The sequence below is a fragment of the Brassica napus genome, chromosome C3 (genome assembly GCF_020379485.1).
Source record: "Brassica napus cultivar Da-Ae chromosome C3, Da-Ae, whole genome shotgun sequence".
Classification (NCBI taxonomy): domain Eukaryota; kingdom Viridiplantae; phylum Streptophyta; class Magnoliopsida; order Brassicales; family Brassicaceae; genus Brassica; species Brassica napus.
The window spans coordinates 21,050,398-21,074,510 of record NC_063446.1 but is presented as its reverse complement, the minus strand read 5'-3'; the positions used below and the strand labels follow the sequence as shown (position 1 = coordinate 21,074,510).

The 24,113-nt window shown below is 41.0% G+C and overlaps 4 protein-coding genes, 1 long non-coding RNA gene and 1 other non-coding gene across 6 annotated transcripts; 5 read left to right on the top strand and 1 right to left on the bottom strand.

Moving 5' to 3' along the window:
- The first annotated feature begins 54 nt into the window (after nt 1-54).
- On the top strand, nt 55-2,057 carry LOC111204480. Its single transcript, XM_022699342.2, has 2 exons — nt 55-1,913; nt 2,005-2,057. The coding sequence occupies exon 1, from the start codon at nt 447-449 to the stop codon at nt 1,119-1,121; it is 675 nt and encodes a 224-aa protein (XP_022555063.2). The 5' UTR covers nt 55-446; the 3' UTR covers nt 1,122-1,913; nt 2,005-2,057.
- An 8,557-nt stretch (nt 2,058-10,614) lies between these two features.
- LOC125584766 lies at nt 10,615-10,721 on the top strand. The gene has a single exon (XR_007321675.1). It is a non-coding gene; the product is annotated as a small nucleolar RNA R71 (small nucleolar RNA).
- Nucleotides 10,722-13,690: 2,969 nt separating this feature from the next.
- LOC106431518 lies at nt 13,691-14,549 on the top strand. The gene is made up of 2 exons (XM_013872313.3): nt 13,691-13,942; nt 14,015-14,549. The coding sequence occupies exons 1-2, from the start codon at nt 13,841-13,843 to the stop codon at nt 14,216-14,218; spliced, it is 306 nt and encodes a 101-aa protein (XP_013727767.1). The 5' UTR covers nt 13,691-13,840; the 3' UTR covers nt 14,219-14,549.
- Nucleotides 14,550-20,366: 5,817 nt separating this feature from the next.
- On the bottom strand, nt 20,367-21,386 carry LOC111203976. The gene is made up of 2 exons (XR_002656388.2): nt 21,211-21,386; nt 20,367-21,099 (listed from the first exon to the last, which is right to left on the bottom strand). It is a non-coding gene; the product is annotated as an uncharacterized LOC111203976 (long non-coding RNA).
- An 18-nt stretch (nt 21,387-21,404) lies between these two features.
- Nucleotides 21,405-22,618, top strand: BNACNNG15930D. The gene is made up of 2 exons (XM_013872311.3): nt 21,405-21,853; nt 21,943-22,618. Exons 1-2 carry the CDS (start codon nt 21,608-21,610, stop codon nt 22,381-22,383), a joined length of 687 nt encoding a protein of 228 aa, XP_013727765.1. The 5' UTR covers nt 21,405-21,607; the 3' UTR covers nt 22,384-22,618.
- Nucleotides 22,619-23,119: 501 nt separating this feature from the next.
- LOC106431516 lies at nt 23,120-23,860 on the top strand. The gene has a single exon (XM_013872312.1). It carries the CDS (start codon nt 23,120-23,122, stop codon nt 23,858-23,860), a length of 741 nt encoding a protein of 246 aa, XP_013727766.1.
- The last annotated feature ends 253 nt before the right edge of the window (nt 23,861-24,113 follow it).

Genomic DNA, 24,113 nt, shown 5'->3' with positions numbered 1-24,113 from the left:
GTGGGTACTGTAATAAAAAGAAGTTTAAGAAGACTGTCTATTTTCCCTCGTAACTATCATATAACACCCACTATAACTCAAAACACCTTGTAAAAAACATTTTTTTTGTTTTCGAATTAATTTAACATTTAATTCAAAAAAATAAAACTATGACCTAGTGGCTAATGCTAGATGTTAGTTTGACTAAGTCTGAAGTTGAATAAGTCTAGCTAGCTTTTAGGAAGTTGTTTATGTTTTGTAGTTGAGTAGTTGTGTAATGGCCTACTCTTATCTTATTTCCTACTTTCTCCGTTTAGTTGCTTTACTTGTTATGTTGCCAAGCTTCTATAAAAGCTTGTGTACTCTTCTTTGTGAAATACAACGCATTATTCAGACTATATTTCCTTTATCTCGTATCAGAGCGAAACAAAACGTGAGTGTTTGAGAGGAAAAACATCACAAAGAAGATGACAGACGCTGGAAGCTTTTCGACACCAGCTGTTCCTAAATTTGATGGAGACTACGATCACTGGAGTTTGATCATGGAGAATCTTCTCCGATCCAGGGAATACTGGAGTATTATCGATCCAGGATTTGAAGATCTGAGAAGAATTGAAGCGCCGAGCCCTGTGCAACAACAATCCCTCAATGAAGCAAAACTCAAGGATCTCAAAGCAAAGAACTACCTCTTTCAGTCAATCGACAAGACCACGCTGAAGACAATAACCCAAAAGGAGACGGCCAAACAGCTGTGGGACTCGATGAAGGTTAAACACCAAGGGAATGCTAGGGTGAAGCGAGCTCAATTGCAGAGGCTGAGGAAAACCTTTGAGACACTGGAGATAAAGATTGGTGAGAAGGTATCTGGATACTTTGCTATAGTTATGGAGACAACCAATGATATGAGAAACTGTGGAGAGATCATTGAAGATGTCAAGATTGTTGAGAAGATACTCCAGAGCCTCACAGAAAACTTCAACTTTGTGATATGTTCAATTGAGGAATCCAAGGACATTGATCGTCTCTCGGTGGATGAACTGCAGGCGTCTCTACAGATTCATGAGGGCAAAGTGACTGAGCAACGAAGTGAAGAACAGGTTCTTCAAGTGGATAATGAGCCAAGGTATGGTAGAGGAAGATGAAAATGGAATCCTCAGAGAGGAGGAAGCAGTTATCGTGGACGAGGAAGAGGTCGATCATTTGTGAAGCGATCAGCCATCAACTGCTTTAGATGTCGTAAACTGGGTCATTACCAGTTTGAGTGCACTAGCCTGGAGAAGAAAGCAAACTATATGGAGTTTGACGAGGAGGAAGAGTTACTCTTAATGGCACACGCTGATTTGAGTAATGCTGAGGGCAAAGGGGTTTGGTTTCTAGACTCTGGATGCTCTAACCACATGACAGGAGAGAAGTCATGGTTCTACGAACTGGATGAAGGGTTCAAACACTCAGTTCGGTTGGGAAATAGTGCAAAAATGATGGTACAAGGAAAAGGAAATGTTAGGTTCGAAGTAGAAGAGATAACTCAAAGTGGTAATTGACGTATACTATGTGTCGAACCTGACCAATAACCTGCTGAGCATTGGACAGTTTCAGGAGAAGCATCTGACAATCCTGATTAAGAACAATGTGTGCAAGATCTTTCATCAACAGAAAGGTCTGATTGTGGAAACACACATGACCATGAATCGTATGTTCTTGGTGTATGCTAAGAAGAAACCAGCACTTGGAAATTGTCTCAAAGTGGAAGAAAAAGATTTGAGACAATACGTTGAAACTGAAGGTCTCTCTCACACCGACTCGCGCGACATGGACGAGAAGACGCGTTACAGATGTTCATTATTTGACCAGCGCGTGTTACATGAAATGGGTAATGTAAAAAGGGAAGCTTTAAGGGGACTAGATTTAGAGTGAACTTTCAGTCTTTCATAGAGGTGAGTATTGAAACTGAATCCATCTAATGCTATTCAGAAGGACGAGAGAACTCTTCCTTGACCAATAAGTGACTAACATATGACTTTGCAGTTATCAAAATCAATGTGAGTTTGTTGTTGCAATGTCAAGAATCTTTTTTCTTACTACGGCTTAGGCTAAGGTTGCTGCTGATCTTGACACTGGTGAGAAGATTGAGAAGACTTCCATGGTGTGGAAGAGACTAAGGCTAACCCAATCCAACATTAATAACAGAACAAGAAGCAGAGCAAAACAGATACAATAGGCTTAAACCTGTTCTTCAAGAGGCATGACATTTGAGCGCCAGAGCTATTTGGAGGAATAAGTAAGACGATGGTTCTGATCACATGCAAACGATGTGATGCCACGTTCCTATAGAGATGAAGGCTGAACGATTTATATAATTCAATTGTCTGTGCTTAGGCTCGGCTAAAACATTACGCTCATGAATATTGATCTGGCTTCATATTCATAAGACTCTTATAATTAGGGGTGTTCAATCCGGATAGGTTTAGGTTCGGTTTTTTTTCGGTTTTCGGTATTTCGGTTAGTAAAATATAACTACCATTCTAAATCCATATTTACTTCGGTTCGGTTCGGTTTATATGCCGTCGGTTTTCGGTTTATTCGGTTTTATACCAAAAAACATAATTATTTAGTTTGAGATCATAGAAAATGAATTTTAGAGTCATATTGTCAACACAGTCATTTATTAAAAATATATTACATGTTGATGTCTCGAGTTTTAACCCGATTATCTAACTGCAAGTGCACAGTAAAGTACGCAGTAGTAATACGGGATCGAATCCACAGGGACCGATGATCACACGTAGAGTTGCAGACAAGTTAATAGCTACAGCGAAACAAGATATATTTTTGTTGGTTTTTATTTAATTTTCTCTAGTGTCACAAAGCATAAACAAGTTGTAAAAAGATGATTTAAATGATTTGAAAACTATTTTAAAACAAACGTTGGGCATTGGGAATTCTCAGGGATTTCTTTTTAATCAAGATACAATTAATGGAAGACACAGGGATATATTAAGAACCGTCTAGAACTCAAACACGATATTAGAATTAACCTACTTCCGTAGCGCTAATTCTCTATGTTATAGAAATCTCCACACTAACTTCCGCTGAGTTTCAATTTCTAAACAAGCATTAAGAACAGGTTCAATATGTTCACAAAGCGCAATAACATCAACTTCCGAGGGTTAAGGACACTTTGCTCATCTAAAGTATTTTCGGAAGTTCAAACAATCACTTTCGGTGCATCAAACAATCTAATATCATGAACTAAGTGATCAATTCAGTTCAAGCAGTAAGAAATCCATTAGATGAAGAACCAAAACGTAATCCCTTAGTCTACACACGTTTTATGGATCAAAACATCAAGAAATCCCTTATGAGAACCCCTAAACCCAACTAGATGACTACTCACGCATAACTAAGCAAGAACAAAACGATTTTGATGAAGAAAACATGATAAGATTGTATTAAAACAGAGTAAAGGTTCAGAAGATCTTCTCCAAATGGTTTTGAGATGAACTCCTTTACAAATCTTCACAAATCACACCAAAACAAGTACAAAACACTCAAATCTCTCTCTAGAACTTGTAAATCTCCTCCTTGGTCGCCCCTGGTCTTTTCTGAGTCTCCAAAGTCGAGTGCTCCCTTGAATTATTGAGGGGAGTGGGTAAAAAGGAGTGAAAAGCTCGTTTGTGCGTGTGGAGCCCGTAGCGCCTGAGATCGGTCGATCCACATAGACCGGATCGGTCGATCTGTGGCTGAAACCGTGGATCGGTCGATCCACATGGAACGGATCGGTCGATCTGTGGCTCTGTGCGATCAATACTTCTCGTTCGGTCCATTGTTCGGTCCATCTTGCTTCTGAATAAATCCCGAATGCGTTCTTTTCTTTCAAGCTATCTAGTAACCTGCATATTACACTTAAGAACACCAAAACGCATCAAATAGACCAAAACATTAATTAAAACCGACCATTTAATTGCTCCAAAACGAGTTTAAAACCGTTAAAAACACGGAATATCAACTCCCCCAGACTTGAATCTTTGCTTGTCCTCAAGTAAAGAGGATTAAAATTTGGGAGCTCACTAACCCTCAGTAGACCTTACCTTGTGATTTCGCTAACCACTTAAATCAGAGACTGTCAAGGCATTCATTCCAAATCCCCACCAAGACCGCGCAAACCTTTCCATATTTCAGACCTGCAAGTCTCAGTTTCAAGTAATCAACTCTTTACATTCATTAAAAAGTGCGTGACCTTTCCACCAAAGATATCTCCATCAGGTTTAACGGGCTCGGTGTTTGGGAGGCTGTTTTAGTGTTTAATTAGGTGAGGCTCAAGTGTTTGTGGGTATCAGCGATATCAAAAAAAAATGCAAAACATTATGCAAAATCGCTGGAGAGACCGAGTATATTGATAACCATGTTTTCGAACTGCTCAAGTCTCAAATGATCAAAACCCAACAAATCTCAAACTCTAACCCCAAATTAAAACAAAGCATCATCTCTAGTACACAAAATAAAAAAAAAATGTCTAAATCAAATCTACTGAATGAGATATAAACATGAACTCTTTTTTTTTTTTTTTTTTTTTTTCATTTTTTTTTTTTTTTTTTTTTTTTTTTTTAGAACGAAAACTTATACAAACCGAAATCGAATATATACACTGCGATGCAATCACACACTTACAACACCCAATTTTTCTATTTACACCTCTAGACACACAGGTCCGTGTCTAACCACCTAAATGTTCCGATCCTACCTAAGCAGTCGGATGAACCATGTCTACCCTAATCTCTCCATTGTTTTTGCACATGTATGCACATATGATCAGTGTGTAAGAATGCATGGAGATGAAATAAAAGGGTAAGGTGTAGGTGAGGTACCAAACTATTGATGAGTCTGGCCATTCAGGATTAGTAAAGAATGGTAAAATGTGGTAAAGAAAATCCTGAATGTGTATATTGTATACCGTTTCCTGATGTTGATTCCTGGTCAAAAGAAATTAAATTCATTAATGGTCAAAAATAGTTGATCGATTACAATTCACCGAGACTTGATAAAAGATTTAAAGAGAGGTTGCTTGGTCAAGTGGTTCCTCGGTTTGTCTGCGCTAACAGTCCTGAAAAATGGTCAATATGAAATGTAATGCACAACACACAAGGAAATAGTCTAATAATCATCACAGGGTCTGAGAAAAATACGTAGAGAGTTTTTTTTTTTAAAACACAAAGAAAATAAAAGAAATAAAAGCAATATGGTACATAAGTAGCATCCTCCCCCAGACTTACTTCACACCGTCTCGGTGTGAAAATAATTCCAAGAGAGATTACCGATCAGGCGTTGCGGTCAGTGCGCCTCTTGGAGCGCCTCTCCAAGGCTCCATCATCGTCAGAGTCCTCCGCTGCCTCAGGTCCAGCAGCGGTGTCGTGAGCGCCTTAGATCGACCGATCCATACGTGTAGGATCGACCGATCTCTTACAGGGATCGCCCGTTCTGTTTCTTTAGGATCGATCGATCTCTGCCTGATCGTGATACATGCCTGAAAATCATCTAAAAACACAACCAAAAATCAATTCACACAAGAAAACATAATCACAAAAAGAGAAAGAAAATCAAACCATGTGGGTTGCCTCCCAGTCAGCGCTTGTTTAAAGTCGCGAGCCTGACTATTTTGTTGTCCTTAGGCGAGATCGGGTTCCGTTAAAGGAATGTTGGTTCCTTCTTCGGGTTTTGCATCTGTGAAGTAAGGTTTTAGCCTCTGCCCATTGACGGTGAATTTCCTCCCATTGTCTTCCAAGACAACAGCTCCATAAGGTCTAACCTCTGTGATGGTGAAAGGTCCGGACCAACGAGACTTAAGCTTTCCAGGAAATAGCTTGAGTCTAGAGTTGAACAGAAGGACTTTGTCTCCAGCAGCGAAGTCTCTCGGGATTATCTTTCTGTCATGCCACGCCTTAGTTCTTTCCTTGTAGATTTTGGTGTTCTCATAGGCGTTCAACCGAATCTCGTCCAGCTCGTTCAACTGAACCATCCTCCTTTCTGCAGCGGTTTTAATGTCGAAGTTCATCAACTTTGTTGCCCAAAAACCACTGTACTCCAATTCCACAGGTAGGTGACAAGACTTTCCATAGACCAGATTAAAAGGAGTGGTGCCCAAGGGAGTCTTGTAGGCGGTTCTATACGCCCATAAGGCGTCATCAAGCTTCACAGCCCAGTCTTTCCCTTGTTTTGCCTACAGCCTTCTCCAAAATCCCTTTGATTTCTCGGTTCGATATTTCAACCTGCCCACTTGTTTGAGGATGATAAGGTGTAGCTACCTTATGCTTTACTCCATGTTTCTTCAGCAGTTTATCGAACGTCTTGTTGATGAAGTGAGAGCCTCCATCACTAATAACCACTCTCGGGATCCCGAATCTTGGAAAAATGACTGTCTTGAACATTTTCTTGACAACACTAGAGTCATTTGTCTTGCTGGCTACTGCTTCCACCCACTTGGAGACATAATCAACCGCAACCAAGATGTACTCATTTCCATAAGAAGATGGGAAAGGGCCCATAAAATCAATTCCCCATACATCAAAAACTTCAACTTCAAGGATGAAATTTTGGGGCATCTCATTTCTCTTACTGATGTTACCCTTCCGCTGACATGCATCACACTTTGAGACAAACTCATGGGCGTCTCTGAAAAGTGTAGGCCACCAGTAACCAGCCTGCAGGACCTTAGAAACCGTCTTGAATGTTGCAAAATGGCCTGCGTATTCTGAGCTGTGGCAGTGGAAAAGAATCCCTTGCATCTCATTCTCCAGAACGCATCTCCTGAATAAACCATCTGAGCATCTCTTGTAGAGGAAGGGATCATCCCAGTAATAGTGGTTCACATCTCTCATGAACTTCTTCCTCTCATACCCCTTCAGGTTCGGTGGTTCAATTCCAGCACATAGGTAGTTTGCAAAGTCTGCAAACCATGGGAGATCATCCTGAATTTGTCTCATGACACAACAATCAGCCTGATCTAAATACTCATCCTCCAGCAAGGTGATCACATAGACATTCTCCTCGGGTAATGTATCATCCAGTGGTGTTTCAGCTTCCACTCTCATTCGGGAAAGATGATCTGCCACTCCATTTTCTGCTCCTCTCTTGTCTCTGATCTCAATATCAAACTCCTGTAGCAGTAAGATCCACCTTAAGAGTCTCGGTTTAGCATCTTTTTTCGTCATCAAGTACTTCAAGGCTGCATGGTCTGTGTGCACAATTACTTTCGAGCCCACCAAATAGGACCTGAACTTCTCGAAAGCATAAACTACTGCCAGCAACTCCTTCTCAGTGGTAGCATACTTGATTTGAGCATCATCAAGCGTTCGGCTGGCATAATAGATCACATGGAGTTTCTTGTCCTTTCTCTGCCCCAAAACAGCTCCAATCGCGTAATCACTTGCGTCACACATTATTTCAAATGGCAAGTCCCAATCTGGTGGCTGCACAATGGGAGCACTGACTAGAGACTTCTTGAGAATCTGAAACGCAGCGAGGCAGTCAGCATCAAAAACAAACTTCGCTTCTTTGCACAGCAGACGGGTGAGTGGCCTCGCTATCATAGAGAAGTCTTTGATAAACCTCCTGTAGAAACCGGCATGTCCCAGAAAACTCCGAATATCCCTCACTGTCCTGGGAGGCTGTAGGCTGGTCATAACTTCAATCTTTGCTTTGTCAACCTCGATACCCTGCTCTGATATCCTGTGACCCAAAACAATGCCATCTTTCACCATGAAATGACACTTCTCCCAATTTAACACCAAGTTCTTCTCCTCACATCTTTCCAGCACCTTGCACAGATTAGCAAGGCAGTCGCTAAATGAAGAACCGTAGACTGAGAAATCGTCCATAAAAACCTCCATAATGTCCTCAATAAGATCAGTAAAGATCGACATCATGCATCTCTGGAAAGTGGCAGGAGCATTGCACAATCCGAAAGGCATTCTCCTGTAGGCAAAAGTACCGTATGGGCAGGTGAATGTTGTCTTCTCTTGGTCGTCTGGATGAATGGGTATCTGAAAGAACCCAGAGTAGCCATCGAGAAAACAGTAGTAGGGGTGGTTGGCTAGTCTTTCCAGCATCTGGTCAATGAAAGGAAGTGGGAAGTGGTCCTTCCTTGTGGCTGAGTTTAGCTTCCTGTAGTCAATGCACATCCTATGCCCTGTGACTGTTCTGGTAGGAATCAGCTCATCCTTCTCATTTGTGATGACAGTGATGCCACCCTTCTTAGGAACCACATGAACCGGGCTCACCCAAGTGCTGTCTGAAATTGGGTAGATCACCCCTGCACTCAACAGCTTTAGAATCTCCTTTTTCACAACTTCCATCAGTTTGGGATTCAGTCTTCGCTGGTGCTCTATGGACGTCTTTGACTCATCCTCCAAGTGAATCTTGTGCATGCAAAGATCTGGAGAAATACCTGTAATATCATCCAAAGAGTACCCCAATGCTTTTCTATACTTTCGCAATTTTGAAAGAAGCAAAGCGGTCTCCACATTATTCAGGTTAGCACAAATAATAACAGGATATGTGGAATTCGGTCCCAAGAATGCATACCTCAGCCCAGCTGGGAGGGCTTTAAGTTCCACCTTTGGAGCATTCTCCTCACTCCAATCTGGTTGGGAGGATGACGGTTTGACGGTTTTATCGGTGCCTGAGTCTTCAAGGCTGACATAGGCGACATGCTTCTCAATCGGTGGGGCTGAATCCAAAATCTCAGAAAATCCAACCACTTCTTGGTTCATGAACCCGAACTCACTCTCCTTTTGGGTCAATGCGACTTGTAGAGGATCATCAGTGTGCAACTCTTCATCCATTTCCTCCACCAGTTCAGTCAATGTATCAACCCAGAAAGTCTGTCCATCAATAGTCGGATTTTTCAGCACCTTCTCCACATTGTATCTCATCGCCATGTCTCCTAGACGTAAGTCTATATGCCCATTCTGTACATCAATCATGGCTCCAGCAGTAGCTAAAAATGGTCTGCCCAAAATGAGAGGATCTTTAGGTTCCTCTTCCAGCTCCAGAACTACAAAATCGGTAAGCACGTATCCCTTTCCAACACCAACAGGGATGTTCTCTAGTACACCGACTGGTCTTCGCACTGATCGGTCAGCAAGGACCAAGGAGATCCTTGTAGGTTTGTAGTTCGTCATGCCTAGCCTCTCAGAGACAGAGAAAGGCATTAGGCTCACTCCTGAACCCAGATCGCAGAGACTCTTCTCAAAAGTAAGTGATCCAATGCGGCATGGTAGAACAAATGCTCCGGGATCTTCACGCTTTTTAGGCATGACATTTTGTAGAACTGCGCTACACTCCTCATTGAGCATCAACACACCCCGCTCTAGGCTCATCTTATCGGTAAGAATCTCCTTCATGTACCTTTTAAGAGAAGGTACCATCTTCACCGCTTCAACAAATGGCAATCTCACATGTAACTCCCCAACAAGGTTCTTTAGCTTCTCGTACTCACGTTCTTTGATCTTCTGCCTTGGTCTGGATGGGTATGGAGCCTTAGGAACATAAGCAGGAGGCGCCACATACACCTCTTCAGGCTCAGAGGAATTTGGCTCTGTCGACACGGGATCGGTCGATCCGGAAGGACCGGATCGGTCGATCCGATCGGTCGACCTTGGATCGGTCGATCTCCTTCCCCTTGGATCGGTCGATCTGTTCTTGAGATCGGTCGATCTCTTTCTCTTTCGATTCCTCAATCGTTTTTCCACTCCTAAGTGTTATAGCATTCACAAACTCCTTGGATTCGTCTCTGACTTCCCTGGTAGAAATCCAGGTGCTGTTCTGCTGCTGGAGGCGGTTTGAGCAACTTGCTTTTCCAAAACTTTCAAATGGGTGTTCAAAGCTTCGAACTTCCCATTAAGCTCTCCATACATGTTATCCACCTTGGTGTTTATCTCTGCAGTGCTATTCTTCTGACCTTCTAGCACCATTTGCAGCATCTTCTTAATTTCGTTATCCTGAGAAGGCTGTGACGAAGAGGCATTTCCTTGATTCTGATAGTTGTTGTACTGCTGCCTTTGCTGAAATCCTGAGTTGCCCGAGTTGTTCCCCTGATATTGATTTCTGTTCTGAAATCCTTGGTTGAACACACTCTGGTTCTGATTCTGGTTCTGCCTGTTTCCTGCCTGAGGGTAGGACTGATGTTGTGGATTCTCCACATTGTTGCTCCGGTAAGACAGATTATTTTGCTGATTTTGATTCCACCCAAGGTTCTGATTGTAGCCTCTGTTGTAGTTTCCTTGACCACCAATGTAGTTCACATCAGCCTGCATATCACTTGAATCATCACCAACAGCTTCTTGTGAGGAACGATAGCCTTGCTCCTCCACAAATTTCACAGATTTCTGATCTCTCTTGAGAAGCATCTCAATCTTGGCATTCAGCTCATCTATCTTCTTGGATTCATAACCAACACCCTTCTGGCTGGTATCAAACCTTGACTTGCGGTTTGCTTTGCTGGATGACAGGTTGTTCAACAAGGTGTAAGCTTCTTCAACAGTCTTGGTCATGAAATCACCATTACTTGCTGTGTCCATGGCATCTTGACTCTCTTCATGAACTCCATTATAGAAAATGTTCAGCAAACTCACATCGGTGTAACCATGGTGAGGGCAGTCCTGTGTGTACTCCTTGAAACGCTCCCAAGCCTCATGAAAGCTTTCTGAATCAAGTTGCTGAAAGCTTCCAATTCTGCTTCTCAGATATGTGGACCTTGACTTGGTGAAGAAATGCTGTAGAAAAGCAGCTCTTGTCTCTTCCCATGTAGTAAGAGATCCTGGAGGGATGGACTTTAACCATCTGATAGCTTTATCAGCTAAGGAAAACGGGAACAACCTGCATTTCAAAGCGCCTTGAGGAACTCCATTATGTCTGCTGGTGTCACAGACTCGCTCAAAATGCTCCAAGTGATACATCGGGTCCTCAGACGGGTTTCCATGAAACGGATTTTTCTCCACCAAATTAATGAGACCAGTCTTGATCTCAAAGTCTCTTCTCTCAATGGGAGGTGGGCGAATCCCAGAACGATCGGCATAGAATGCATCTGGTGTATCATAATGTGCAAGCGTCATCCTAGGCATGCCATAGTCTCCAGCTTGTTGTCTTGCAGCTACACCAGCCTGCTGATTATCACCAGCATTGTTGCCTTCTCGTTCATTTACAGGAATTGGATTTTGCGGGTTGTCCTGAAATTGGTCTTCTTGGTGTTCAGCCATTTCAACCTCTTCAGCGGACTCAAGTCTTTTCTTTTTCACTTGTCTCTCTAGGCGGCCGAGCTCTAACTCCAAAGGTATTAAATTCGATGATCCTTTGCTTCTAGTATGAAATCCGCTCATTCACCTGAAAACACAAACAAAAAGAGAAAGACAGAAACATTAGACAAAATAAAAAAAATGCTATAGTCTTAAACTGATCATTAACTCTAGGGTGACCAAATGGTCCCCGGCAACGGCGCCAAAAACTTGATGTCTCGAGTTTTAACCCGATTATCTAACTGCAAGTGCACAGTAAAGTACGCAGTAGTAATACGGGATCGAATCCACAGGGACCGATGATCACACGTAGAGTTGCAGACAAGTTAATAGCTACAGCGAAACAAGATATATTTTTGTTGGTTTTTATTTAATTTTCTCTAGTGTCACAAAGCATAAACAAGTTGTAAAAAGATGATTTAAACGATTTGAAAACTATTTTAAAACAAACGTTGGGCATTGGGAATTCTCAGGGATTTCTTTTTAATCAAGATACAATTAATGGAAGACACAGGGATATATTAAGAACCGTCTAGAACTCAAACACGATATTAGAATTAACCTACTTCCGTAGCGCTAATTCTCTATGTTATAGAAATCTCCACACTAACTTCCGCTGAGTTTCAATTTCTAAACAAGCATTAAGAACAGGTTCAATATGTTCACAAAGCGCAATAACATCAACTTCCGAGGGTTAAGGACACTTTGCTCATCTAAAGTATTTTCGGAAGTTCAAACAATCACTTTCGGTGCATCAAACAATCTAATATCATGAACTAAGTGATCAATTCAGTTCAAGCAGTAAGAAATCCATTAGATGAAGAACCAAAACGTAATCCCTTAGTCTACACACGTTTTATGGATCAAAACATCAAGAAATCCCCTATGAGAACCCCTAAACCCAACTAGATGACTACTCACACATAACTAAGCAAGAACAAAACGATTTTGATGAAGAAAACATGATAAGATTGTATTAAAACAGAGTAAAGGTTCAGAAGATCTTCTCCAAATGGTTTTGAGATGAACTCCTTTACAAATCTTCACAAATCACACCAAAACAAGTACAAAACACTCAAATCTCTCTCTAGAACTTGTAAATCTCCTCCTTGGTCGCCCCCTGGTCTTTTCTGAGTCTCCAAAGTCGAGTGCTCCCTTGAATTATTGAGGGGAGTGGGTAAAAAGGAGTGAAAAGCTCGTTTGTGCGTGTGGAGCCCGTAGCGCCTGAGATCGGTCGATCCACATAGACCGGATCGGTCGATCTGTGGCTGAAACCGTGGATCGGTCGATCCACATGGAACGGATCGGTCGATCTGTGGCTCTGTGCGATCAATACTTCTCGTTCGGTCCATTGTTCGGTCCATCTTGCTTCTGAATAAATCCCGAATGCGTTCTTTTCTTTCAAGCTATCTAGTAACCTGCATATTACACTTAAGAACACCAAAACGCATCAAATAGACCAAAACATTAATTAAAACCGACCATTTAATTGCTCCAAAACGAGTTTAAAACCGTTAAAAACACGGAATATCACATGTTCAAATAAATGAACAAAAACGTAAAAATGCTTCTACCATCAAATAAAACCATCAAATCTATAATTAAAATCAAAGCCTGAAATTTTGAAAATAAAAATATGAAACAAAACAGAAACATGAAAGAAAAGTTTTTCCACTCTTCCATATTTAGTGTTCATTAAAGTCATTCTTTTTCGATTGAACACGAAACTCTGTTTGTTTATAGATAAGAAAAAAGTTGTGAAAATTTTCCATTAATTATTTTCCATCAAATTTATCATCTTCATATTAATTTAGTGAATACTAAAATAAAGCAAAAAGATAAAAAAAAGACTTAGAAAATAAGATGTCTGAATTGCGATGTATTCAAGTGTTTTACAAATTATATAAGGTTCTTTATTACTATAACATTATGGTAATAGTTATTAAAACAAATTTAACTTATATAACAAATAGATTTTCATGTATTGTTATAAAATAGATACATATTTACATGTTTCTACTTTTAATCGGTTTTGTTTGGTTTATTTGGTTTAATCGGTTATATCCAAATCCTACGGTTTTTATAAAATTATATCCATTCGGTTTATATGGTATATACCAAAACCAAACCATATTGTCTATTTCGATTCGGTTCGGTACGGTTTTACCATATTTAACAGCCCTACTTATAATAAAAAGAAAAGGAAAAAAAAAGGCTAGAAGTTGTCCTCGTAACTGAATCATCATTATTATAAGAAAGAGTATTTTATTTGGATTATGAAGACCGCAATGATGCATGCATATATATACAAGAACTGAAAAATGTTGGAAGAGACTATACTTAAAACAGAATCTTTCATGATGCTTACAATGGGCCCCGCGTAACAAATCATCTGTGACGTGGAACAGTGGCATTTAACTTCTATTTATTATCAGCCGAGCGAGAGAGAGAGAGAGAGATCTATCTTATTGCTTTCTCTAACAAAGAAGTCAAAAAAGCTAATAGAAGTTATCGGTTTATTTCTCTTCCACTCGACATCGACAACGACAACGACTCCACACTTTCTCTTATCCATGGAAGGCAAGATTTTCAATGGAGGTGCTGTGGGTATTCTCGAAGAACTGATAGAAAGTGCAGAGGAAGAAGTGCTTTTGGCTTCTTGCCGCTTGATTAAGGTATGGTTTCTTTTTTTTGTTTCTTGGATTCTAAGAAGGGTTTTGATTCCACCAAATGTTTTCTTTCTTCAGCTATATCCTGAGTTAGAGCACTGTGTCGGCGTACAAACAATCATGGGCTGCCTTCCTTTTGAGAAGTTTGTTGAAGCTTGCAAAGACCCTCAAGACGAAACCAACGAGATGAGAGCCAAGACGCTTCACAAGTTTTGGAACAGACAGACTGCTTCTTCCACACGATGTGCAGCAGCTTTTGATCGTGAAATCAAACTATGGTGATCATCTCTACGAAACCATCCTTAAAGGTTTCCGCGAGGCTAGAGTTGCTTTGAAGATAGGGTACTATGTAAAACCTTGGAACTCGGAGGCAAGCAGAGAAGCAAGTCTACAAGAAATTGTGGATAAAGTTCGAACCATCGCTCATCGGAGGAAGAGAAATGTTATTCGCCGGGATGATTGAATCGGTTCTTGAATCTTGGCTTTCGTGTAGGGTTTTCTCCGTTTTTTTGTGTGTTAGGGCCTTTGTTGGTCCTTCTGTTTATCTTGGCCTGATTTGATCAATGACATTAGGTTTTATCAGATTTGAATATATTTCTTGGATTACAGATTATGAACGAACCACTCTCTTTTTATTACTCTTTGACGAAAACGGGGAAGTAACATTTTAAAGAAAGAAACTCAGACTGAGAAACTCAACCCAGGAAGCAGAGCAAAACAGATAGAATAGGCTTAAACGTGTTCTTCAAGAGGCAAAGGCATCATCACTTGAGACATTTGAGAGCCAGAGATATTTGGAGGAATAAGACTACGGTGTTGATGATTTATTTGAGGCTATGGTGCTGATGCTGCTGCATTGGGAGAAGCTTGGCGGTGAATCATATCTATGGGGAAGTCAAGATGTTGTCTCTGCTGCGTGTGTGGAGGATCCATCTCAAGCGATGGTTCTGAGCAGATGTTAGTGGATGCTGCTGCTGAAATGGAGACTGAGTGATGAGGACTCCAAGTCAGTAGCTTGACCACCAACTCATGAGATCAACCATACAAGCCACATTGGAGCCAGCAGCGACATAGGTGCATTTATTAAAGATATATCCAAGATTATAAAACCCCTTAAATCCACGAAGATTCTGAAGACTAAAATGAAAGATTTGAAGAACAAGTCGATCTCAAGATATTCTTAGCATATTTATTTTAAATGTTTAGAAAAGTTAGCATTATCTAGTGTTAACATTATGTTAATGTTACCGTTATATGTATGCATCTTGTATTCTCATATCAAACACAACACAATAATATATAGTACTTTACATGGTATCAGAGGCGACGATTCTTTGGGATCAAAATTAAAACTTCTGCATTATAAGTTTTACAGCTTTGATGGTGTTCATTGGTGGTGTTGACTATGAAGACGCTGATAGCAACGATGAAGATGACCCGAATGATGATGTGAACTGTAACACCCCGATCCGGCCGACTAGGCCGCGGTCGAAGCCTTACGTCGCTCGGTCCACTTCCTGGCCGAACCTCTTAATTTTTCGCCCTTTAATTATAATATCGCCTAAAGGCGAGGGCTAACTTAGACCTTAGCTAAAGACTTTCCTAGTCCTTTATAGCCTAGATCCTTTCAACAGATACGCAGCGGATTATTCTCTAATTAACCATTGGTCTAAAACCAATCTAACACTTGTCTGGTCGAATTACCTTAGCTTTGGTCAGTTTACACAACTACCGATTAGCTTAAAGGTCAATCCTAAACCCAAACCAAGTCATACTATTCTGAGGTTTCATTCCCCTAAACCATTCTATCTAGATCTACATAAGTAAATGCTAGATCATACCTTTGCCACATCTACGGAGCTTATTAGCTCATCGTTCCTCCATTGACTCGAATTGCTCTTGCTTGATGGCTGGACCACGATCACTCAATGATCTTACTTAAGGTCCTTATCTTGAATCCTGCATCAAACAGCTCCCCTAGGTACTTAGTCATTCAACCAACCATCCCCACAGACATAAGTAACCTTTGAGAAGTTTTTGAAAGGATAAGGATATACATCTGGCCTTTCTTGGCTCATGCACAATCCGAAATCCTTTTGCCTTATAGGCAATAGTACCCAGTCCATCTTCTAGACTGACAAAGCTTATTAGATCCTAAGTCAATCAACCAACCATCCTCACATGACTTGGAACTGATGAGTCATCATCTGGCCTGACCGGCCTTGGGACTTAACCCAGACAACAAATATGATTTGTTCATACCAACCGGTGCATTCATTAATCAGGTTAGTACCGACACCTTGGACCATCATCCAGAGGTCAGGTCGTCCATACTCAACCATGATCAGATCTTACACGGTCTTCCTTGAACAATCATACTTAGGCTCAATACTTATGGTCTACGACACATAGTACTAGCCATATACTTCGTCATGACTCTTAGCCAATCTCGAAGTTATCAACACCAAGGTTGATATCTACAAGCATCACATCAATACTCTTACTCCAGCAACGTGACTATCCATACTAGTGCTCAGCCATCGAACCATCGTCATGAAACATGATCCGACCACTAGACTTGATAAGCCATCGTCTACTTAGCAGGTATTGACATAACCGGCCTTCCATTGCCATCATGTGGGTCTACACCCTACATAAGGCATATGGTGCCTATCCTACTCACCAACCCGAAGTTGATTGTAAGATATCCCACTTAGCCTTTGCGGCTAGAACAATCCAACCACTAACCATGGATTATGGTTCATACATCAATCATGTTGTACGGATTGCACTAGCCCTTAAGGCCTTTGCTATTTCCCTACACTCATGTATTGACATAGCTGACAACCCATTGCCATCATGTGATCCATGCCCAACATAATGCATGTGGTGTCCTGTTAACCATCGAATCACTCGTACCCTTTTCGGTCCCGATCCGTTCGTACCCTTTCAGTCCCGACCCGTTCGTACCCTTTCGGCCACGACCCGTTCACATCCCATGGATCATGATACGTTCGTACCTCTTGGATCACGACACGTTCGTACCTCTTGGATCACGACACATTCGTACCTCTTGGATCACGATATGATCGCAGATCTTGGATCACGATACATTGCATCCTTGGGATCACGATGCACCCTTTGGTCATTGGTACCCTTTGGTCCTCGTACCCTTTGATACTTGCAACCCTTGGTATCTCGTACCTTTTGGTTACTTGCATCCTTTGGTATCTCACAACCTTTGGTAACTCATGACCCTTGGCAACACGCAACCTTTGGCGACTAGTACCCATTTGATCCAACCTCTCGGCTATGGTTAGCGATCAACGTAACCAACCATGACACTAGGGTCTATGACGTGGTAACATGGTTAACTATCACGTTACATATATATATCATATAGACATAATAATATAAAGAAACAGAGATAGAACCACTCACAACCGCTATAGCCCTTACCGATCGGTCAGTTCGTCTCTCGGCTAACCGCCCTTGGACCCTTGGTCCTTTGCGCCTATATCCCTCCAGGAATAGGTCTTCCTCTTGGCCTCAGTGACTTATAAAAGCCACGGCCTCATATGGCTAAAGCCATACTCACCATGAACCGGATCGTGCCCTTATGGCTTTGATCCCGGATCCTGCCCTTCCGATTTGGATCCTCGGTTCTCATTGGGAGATCCCTTTGTTTAGGACGTGTGTCCTTTGTCTCAGACAGAATGAGACTGAATAAGACTGAATGAATTTATCCCTGGACGTCCTCCCTTTATATAGAAAACCAAAGGGCATGTGCGAAGGAACACATCCCTTCCAAGCATCCTTTCGGAACAGATCTTGGCCATCGATTACAATCAACGGTCCAGATTGCACCTGTTGGATCTTGGAGGTTTCCAGATATATCTAGGCACGTCCAACAACATCTAGGCATGTCAAACCCAAGCCCAAACTGATATCTCAAGCCCATGGCCCGACCACAAGAGCCCACCGGCCCGTAGCCACCTTGGGTCGACCATATGGCCCGACCATAGTCCGAACCCGGCCCAACTGCCCGAGACCTGAACACTCAGTCCAGCTGAGTTGAGCTGACTCCCAACTGACCCAGCTGAGTGAGCTAGTAGATCAGCTAGTTGAGCTGACATAACTTGGACCGAGCTAGACTGCACTGGATCGAGCTTTGTTCAGCTGATCGAGCTACCCGTCTACATCGTCCAGCTATTGTACAACTCTCCCAACTTGTTCTCTTCATCCTATTCAATCCATCTAAGTCATTTGATCCATTTATTGACATAGACCCATGATCCATTCTGATCATTTCACTCATCCCACCATGTTCACGATCAATTCTCTTGATCTGAACCAAGGCAGTCTTGTTTCTATCGAAACGTCTAGGTCCTATGTCAAGATCCCGGGACGGGGATGCGACATGAACCAACATAAGTTTGCATTAGTGTTCACGTGATCTCTAACTAAACTAAGTGTTTGGTTTTATTAATTAAAAGCTTTAGTGGGGTTTGCAATAGTTTTCTTTACATGCTTTGTTTTTGCTTAGAATTTTTTTTATATTGTTTGGTTTTGGTGGGTGCATGCTAGAGTTACAGAGAGATTTAATGGTGTTTAAGAAGGGTTTGTAGCTTTCACGTGGGTTAATTTTGTTTGATATTTATTTTATAGTTTAGAATATCTCAAAGTGTTTTTTTTCATAGTTTGGATATTTTTTTGTTAGAGATTATTCTATAGTTTAGAATTTCTCGAGATTTCTTGTGTTATATTCCATAGTTTGGGATACTTTGGTTATAGTTTAACCATTACGGGAGATTTTTAGTTATGCTCATGTTTTAGGTTGGTTTTTAGTCTTGTTTATGGACTATCCAAGTTAAGGACGATTGTTTGTGGAGTTGCAGTTGCGCCCACGGGATGTATTCTCATTATCAAGACCAAAGACGAGCTGAAGTGTTCATCCCTCATTTTCAAAGTTGAAGTTTTTACCCTGAGATCTGCTGACATGGTTGTCTGTCCTCGATGTATTTTCCACGGCATATGTGGTATGCTTTGTAATTGGAGATTGTGCGTTGTGCATCCCACGTTTGTCGTGCGGGGGAGTATTAGAGATATATTGGGCCGCATGATGTGTATCTTACGGACAAATATTATAAAACCCCTGAAATCCATGAAGACTCTGAAGACTAAAAGGAAAGACTTGAAGAACAAGTTGATTTCAAGATATTCTTAGCATATTTAATCTAAGTGTTTAGGAAAGTTAGCATTATCTAGTGTTAACATTATGTTAATGTTGATGCTATATATATGCATCTTGTATTCTCATATCAAACACAACACAATAATATATAGTCATATCTTTACTTTACAACATTCAAAGAAGGATATCTTTGCAACCATGAGCAGTTTAACAATGAAAACACTTGCTATAGATTCTAAACTCAACCAGAGCACGCGGCGAATTGGTTTTATCCCAAAAGAATTAATGGTTTAAGATATATCCCATTTACAAGCCAAGCCACGTACACTGCATCCGAACTGGTTCTATTTGAGGAAAGTAATTCTTTGACTAACGAGTGTGCAACCAAAACTCAAGTTTGGAAGCCAGACGATCATTCATTACATCTAAGATGACTTGGAGAGTTGGTACCATGCACTAAAACTCACTGGATAAGTCAGATTCTTCACCATCTCAACTTGCCATTTTTGGAGCCGATTTGCTTTAAATCCCAACGGCTCTATTCCTTCAGTCTAGCAAATCATTTGGTGATTTTTTCCATCAATAAGAAGCTCCAAAGACTCCCAGAATCTTCCCAAAGTTGTCCAGGTACATTGATCACGTTTTCCATTTTGGCCGATATCCCCTCGTTTAAGCCTAGCGGCTAGTTTTTGATATTTTCATTATGTTTCCATTTTGTTTAGCTTTCTAAGTTTTTGTACTGAGCATTATATAAGCTCATTAGGTCCCTCTATGTAAGGACGAAATCTTTACCCAAGAAATAATAAACTTCTTAGTTTCTATTCTCCAAAGTCTTTGTGTCTTTGTGTGAATTTGGTCATTTAGTCTTGTGTGGAATCTCTTTGATTGGAAATTGAGGCTGCTTGTGGGCTCAGGCTGTTCTTCTCCGTGGTTGATTGTGGAATCAGTCAAAAAACCTATTCTGTCCAAGATCATCATCCAGCCGGTTTTATAGTCGATCAGATTGATTAGAAGAACCACCCCTCTTGTTGGATCTACCATCACTTTGATCCAATAGATTTGCGAGCCTTTGACAGCCTAGGCCTACATCACTGGGAAACAAGACTGCCAACGCGAAAACGATTCTGAGGAGTTGAGCCATGGTTCACAGTTTGAAATCACCCCTAGGAAATTGATACAAAGTGGGCATTGTAATAAAAGAAGCTTTAAGAAGACTAGAGTGAATCCATCTAAAGCTATTCAAAAGAGAAATCTTCCTTTATCAACAAGTCACTAAAATATCACTTAAACTTACCAAACCAATCTGTGAGAGAGACAGAGAGATTAATTGAAAACAAAAAACTTAACAAATCATGTCAAGAACCGTTTTTTATACCATGGCTTAGGCTTAGGCTTCTAAAACTAAGCCTAAGTCCGATAATTTTTAGGGCTGGATGGGTTCGAACTGTGGGTTTCGGCTCTAATTGACATGTCTAGGCTTAGCCTGCTGCTGCTGATGTTGACCTTGGTGGGAAGATGGTCCATCATCGAGCCTCTGAGTCTGCGTTGGGTATTGCAGTAAGCAAAGGATATTGGCTGGCTCACTTAACACAAAGGATCTTGGCTGTCCACTTGGTGATGTCAGAGTAAACATCTGATCACTCCTGAAAAAATGATTAGCCTCAGGTCTCATGTAAGGATAATAACGGTACATGGAAAAATCTATTGCATTGAGATGATGTGGTTGTTGAACGAAATAGGTCTGAGCTGGACCAAATAAAGGCCTTGGAACAAACGTCTGCTTCTGTAATCCTTCTATATTAGCCAGCTGGTTAGCCATTTTGTGCTGGTGAGTTGGTCTTATAATCTGAGGTCTCCAAGCTGCAGCGTTAGGACCCGACCCAGATGCATAGCTGTGAACCATCCTGGTTGCTTTGTGGTCAACATCGTCGGAAAAAGTGTACCACGGTTCACAGTTTGATAATCACTCCTAGGAAATTGATTAAAGATTTGAATTATTAGTGAAGAGACTAAGGCTAACATAATCCAGCATTAGTAACAGAACTAGAAGCAGAGCAAAACAGAGACAATAGGTCTAAACCTGTTCTTCAAGGATATTTGGAGGAATAAGTAAGACGATGGTTCTGATCACATGCAAACGATTTAAAGCCACGTTACATCGTTTGATCACTATGTTGCATCTGATTAAGACTTGGAGCACCAGAACAGAGCAAAAAAACAGAGACAAGCGTAAACTCTAGTCACTTGTGGTTGTTGATCATCACAAAGTATAAAGTTTTGCCATTGTCAATCTTCTTAAGGATTCTTTTATTTCACTGTTTGGGCCGAATACGAATAAGGCCCAAATAAGGCACCGACTAATCAAAGAAGTCTCATCCTTCTTCTTTTAAGTATCACGTTCTCTTTTCAAATCTGCCATCGTCTCTGTCTCCCTTTTAAAGCTCTGCCATTGTCTCTGTTTTAAACTCTGTTCAAGAATGGATCATGATCAAGAAGCGGTACCAGAGGTGGAGAAAGCAGTCATTATGGAACAAAATGCTGACGAAAGGCGTGGTTACGTGATCACGCTCCAGGGTGATGATCAAGAAGCGGTACCAGAGGTGGAGAAACGTGTAATCATAGAAGAGGATGTTGATGGCAGGCGTTCTTACTTGATAACACTTGAAGACAAACTGGATCAAGAACAAGAAAAACTACTATTGGCATCATGTTCTCTACTTAAGGTAAGTGTGTTGATCATGCAACGCTTTAGATTTATCCTATAGATTTATCCTATTACGGTAATGATGATGATGACCAATGTATTTGCTAGATTTACCCATCCCTTGATGATGATGAGTATGCTGGCATTGAAAGAAGCATGGGGTGGATGGATTTTCAGAAGTTCTATCATAATTGCTTGAGTCACAAGGAATCTGAAGAAGAAACAGAAGAGGAAACTCTCGCTAGAGCCCACCAACTAAGAAATCTCTGGATTGGTAAGATGATCTCAGCCTATGATGTGCCAGAAGAGGAACGTGGAGATGTGCCGTTTAAACCCTACAACGTCGATGATCTAGAGGCGGTAAAAGAAACATTCGGAGAAGATCTATATCGTACAATCCGTAAAGCTTTCCGCGAGGTACGTGTGGCGTTCAAGACTGGGGTTGAATACAAGCCATGGAACAGAGGAGAGGGAAGAGAAGCGACGCTAAATGAACTCTTGGACGCGCTTCCGAAGGTAGCTCGACCGCCTAGTCATCGCCGTCGTTAAGTTTACCGGCGATGTTCTTGAATTTCGAGTCTTAGGGTTCTTTTATTTTGGACTGGGCTTTCATTGCCTTTTGTTCGGCCTTTACTTTTTTTTTATGGTTTGATTTGATACCAAAGCCGATCACAATTTGGTACGGTTTCGGTTTAGGTTTAAATAGTCAGGTTTATAAACCAACCATCGTTTGTTTGTAACAAGGGCCTCACTTTAATCTGAAATGAGTATATAAGCCAACCATCGTTTGTTTCTTTCACTGGCTTTTACTCATTCTTCCGCTGAATCCCTTTCGTATTCTAAGATTTTAACAATAGGCTTTTGGACTGACTTATCAGAGTTTAGCAATGGTGAAAATGATGTTGACGGAAGCTGAAAGCTACAGGAGCTAAAGTAGCTTGGGCTACTGTCTGTGGGCCGAAGGAAGAGGGAGGATTGGGAATTAGAGACCTCAAGGTTGTCAATAGAGTTAATGTTCTAAAGATCATATGGAGACTGCTTTCGGGATCTTCATTGTGGGGGAAGTGGATAAAGAGTAATTTGCTAAAGCAGAAGAATTTTTGGGAGATAAAAGAGGACACTTAAGTGGGGTCTTGGATGTGGAAAAAGATGATAAAAATAAGGGAGGTTGCTAGGAATTTTCATAAAAAAAAGTTGGGGAATGGAAGAAAGACCTCATTCTGGTTTGACAATTGGTCTGAGAAAGGACTTTTAATCACTTTATTAGAAGAGAGGCATTGTTGACATGGGCATTAAACGAGAGGCTACAGTGGAGGAAGCTCTTATGAGGGATAAAAGAAGAAGAAGGTATCGCTCTCGAATTTTAAATGAGATTGAGGCAGAAATGGAGACTGTTAGCGAGAGGTTGAGAGTGAATGCTGAGGCTGTTAATATGTGGAGATGTGGGTCAGGGTATAAACAAAGATTTTCAGCTCATGAAACTTGGTGGTTGCTAAGAATGGCCAGGGAGAGATGTAATTGGTCAAGGAGTATATGGTTCTCGAAGGCGACTCCTAAGTTTGCGTTTGTGGCCTGGCTTGCTGCTAGCAACAGATTGTCAACTATGGATAGAATTACTCAGTGGGATCCTGGAGCTGATGCGACTTGTGTTCTTTGCAAAAGGGAGCCGGAGTCTAGGAACCACTTATTCTTTGAGTGCTCTTTCTCTAATCAGCTATGGGAGCACCTAACTAAAGGGATTCTACTCAGTGATTATACAAATGCTTGGTTGAGCATATTGGAAATCATCTCCGATGAGGGCATGAAAAAGAAGAAGAGGTTCTGTCTACGGTATGCATTGCAGGCAGCACTTCATGCTTTATGGTGGGAGAGAGACAAGATAAAGTATAATGAGAAACCTTCTCCTATTGGGGCTACTATGAAAATGGTGGATAAAGGCATAAGGAACAAGCTGAGTATTTTGAGATCAAAAAGAGTGAAAGGGTGGGAGAATGGCTTACAGTTTTGGTTTAGTACTCGAATTTAAAATTGTTATAGGAATTTTGGAGGGTTTAGAAGATATGACTTTATTCATAAAGATTTACACTTGATGTAATAAGGTTTTTTTTATGAATAAATTTAACATTCATTCAAAAAAAAAAGAAAATGACGTTGACGAACTTGAAATGTCGCTCGAGGCTGTTTCTTGCGTGAATGGCGTCTACCATGGAAATATGGTTTACACAAGATGATGATCAGATTTCTTTCAAATTTTAATTCTTTGTTTCTACTCTAGTTCT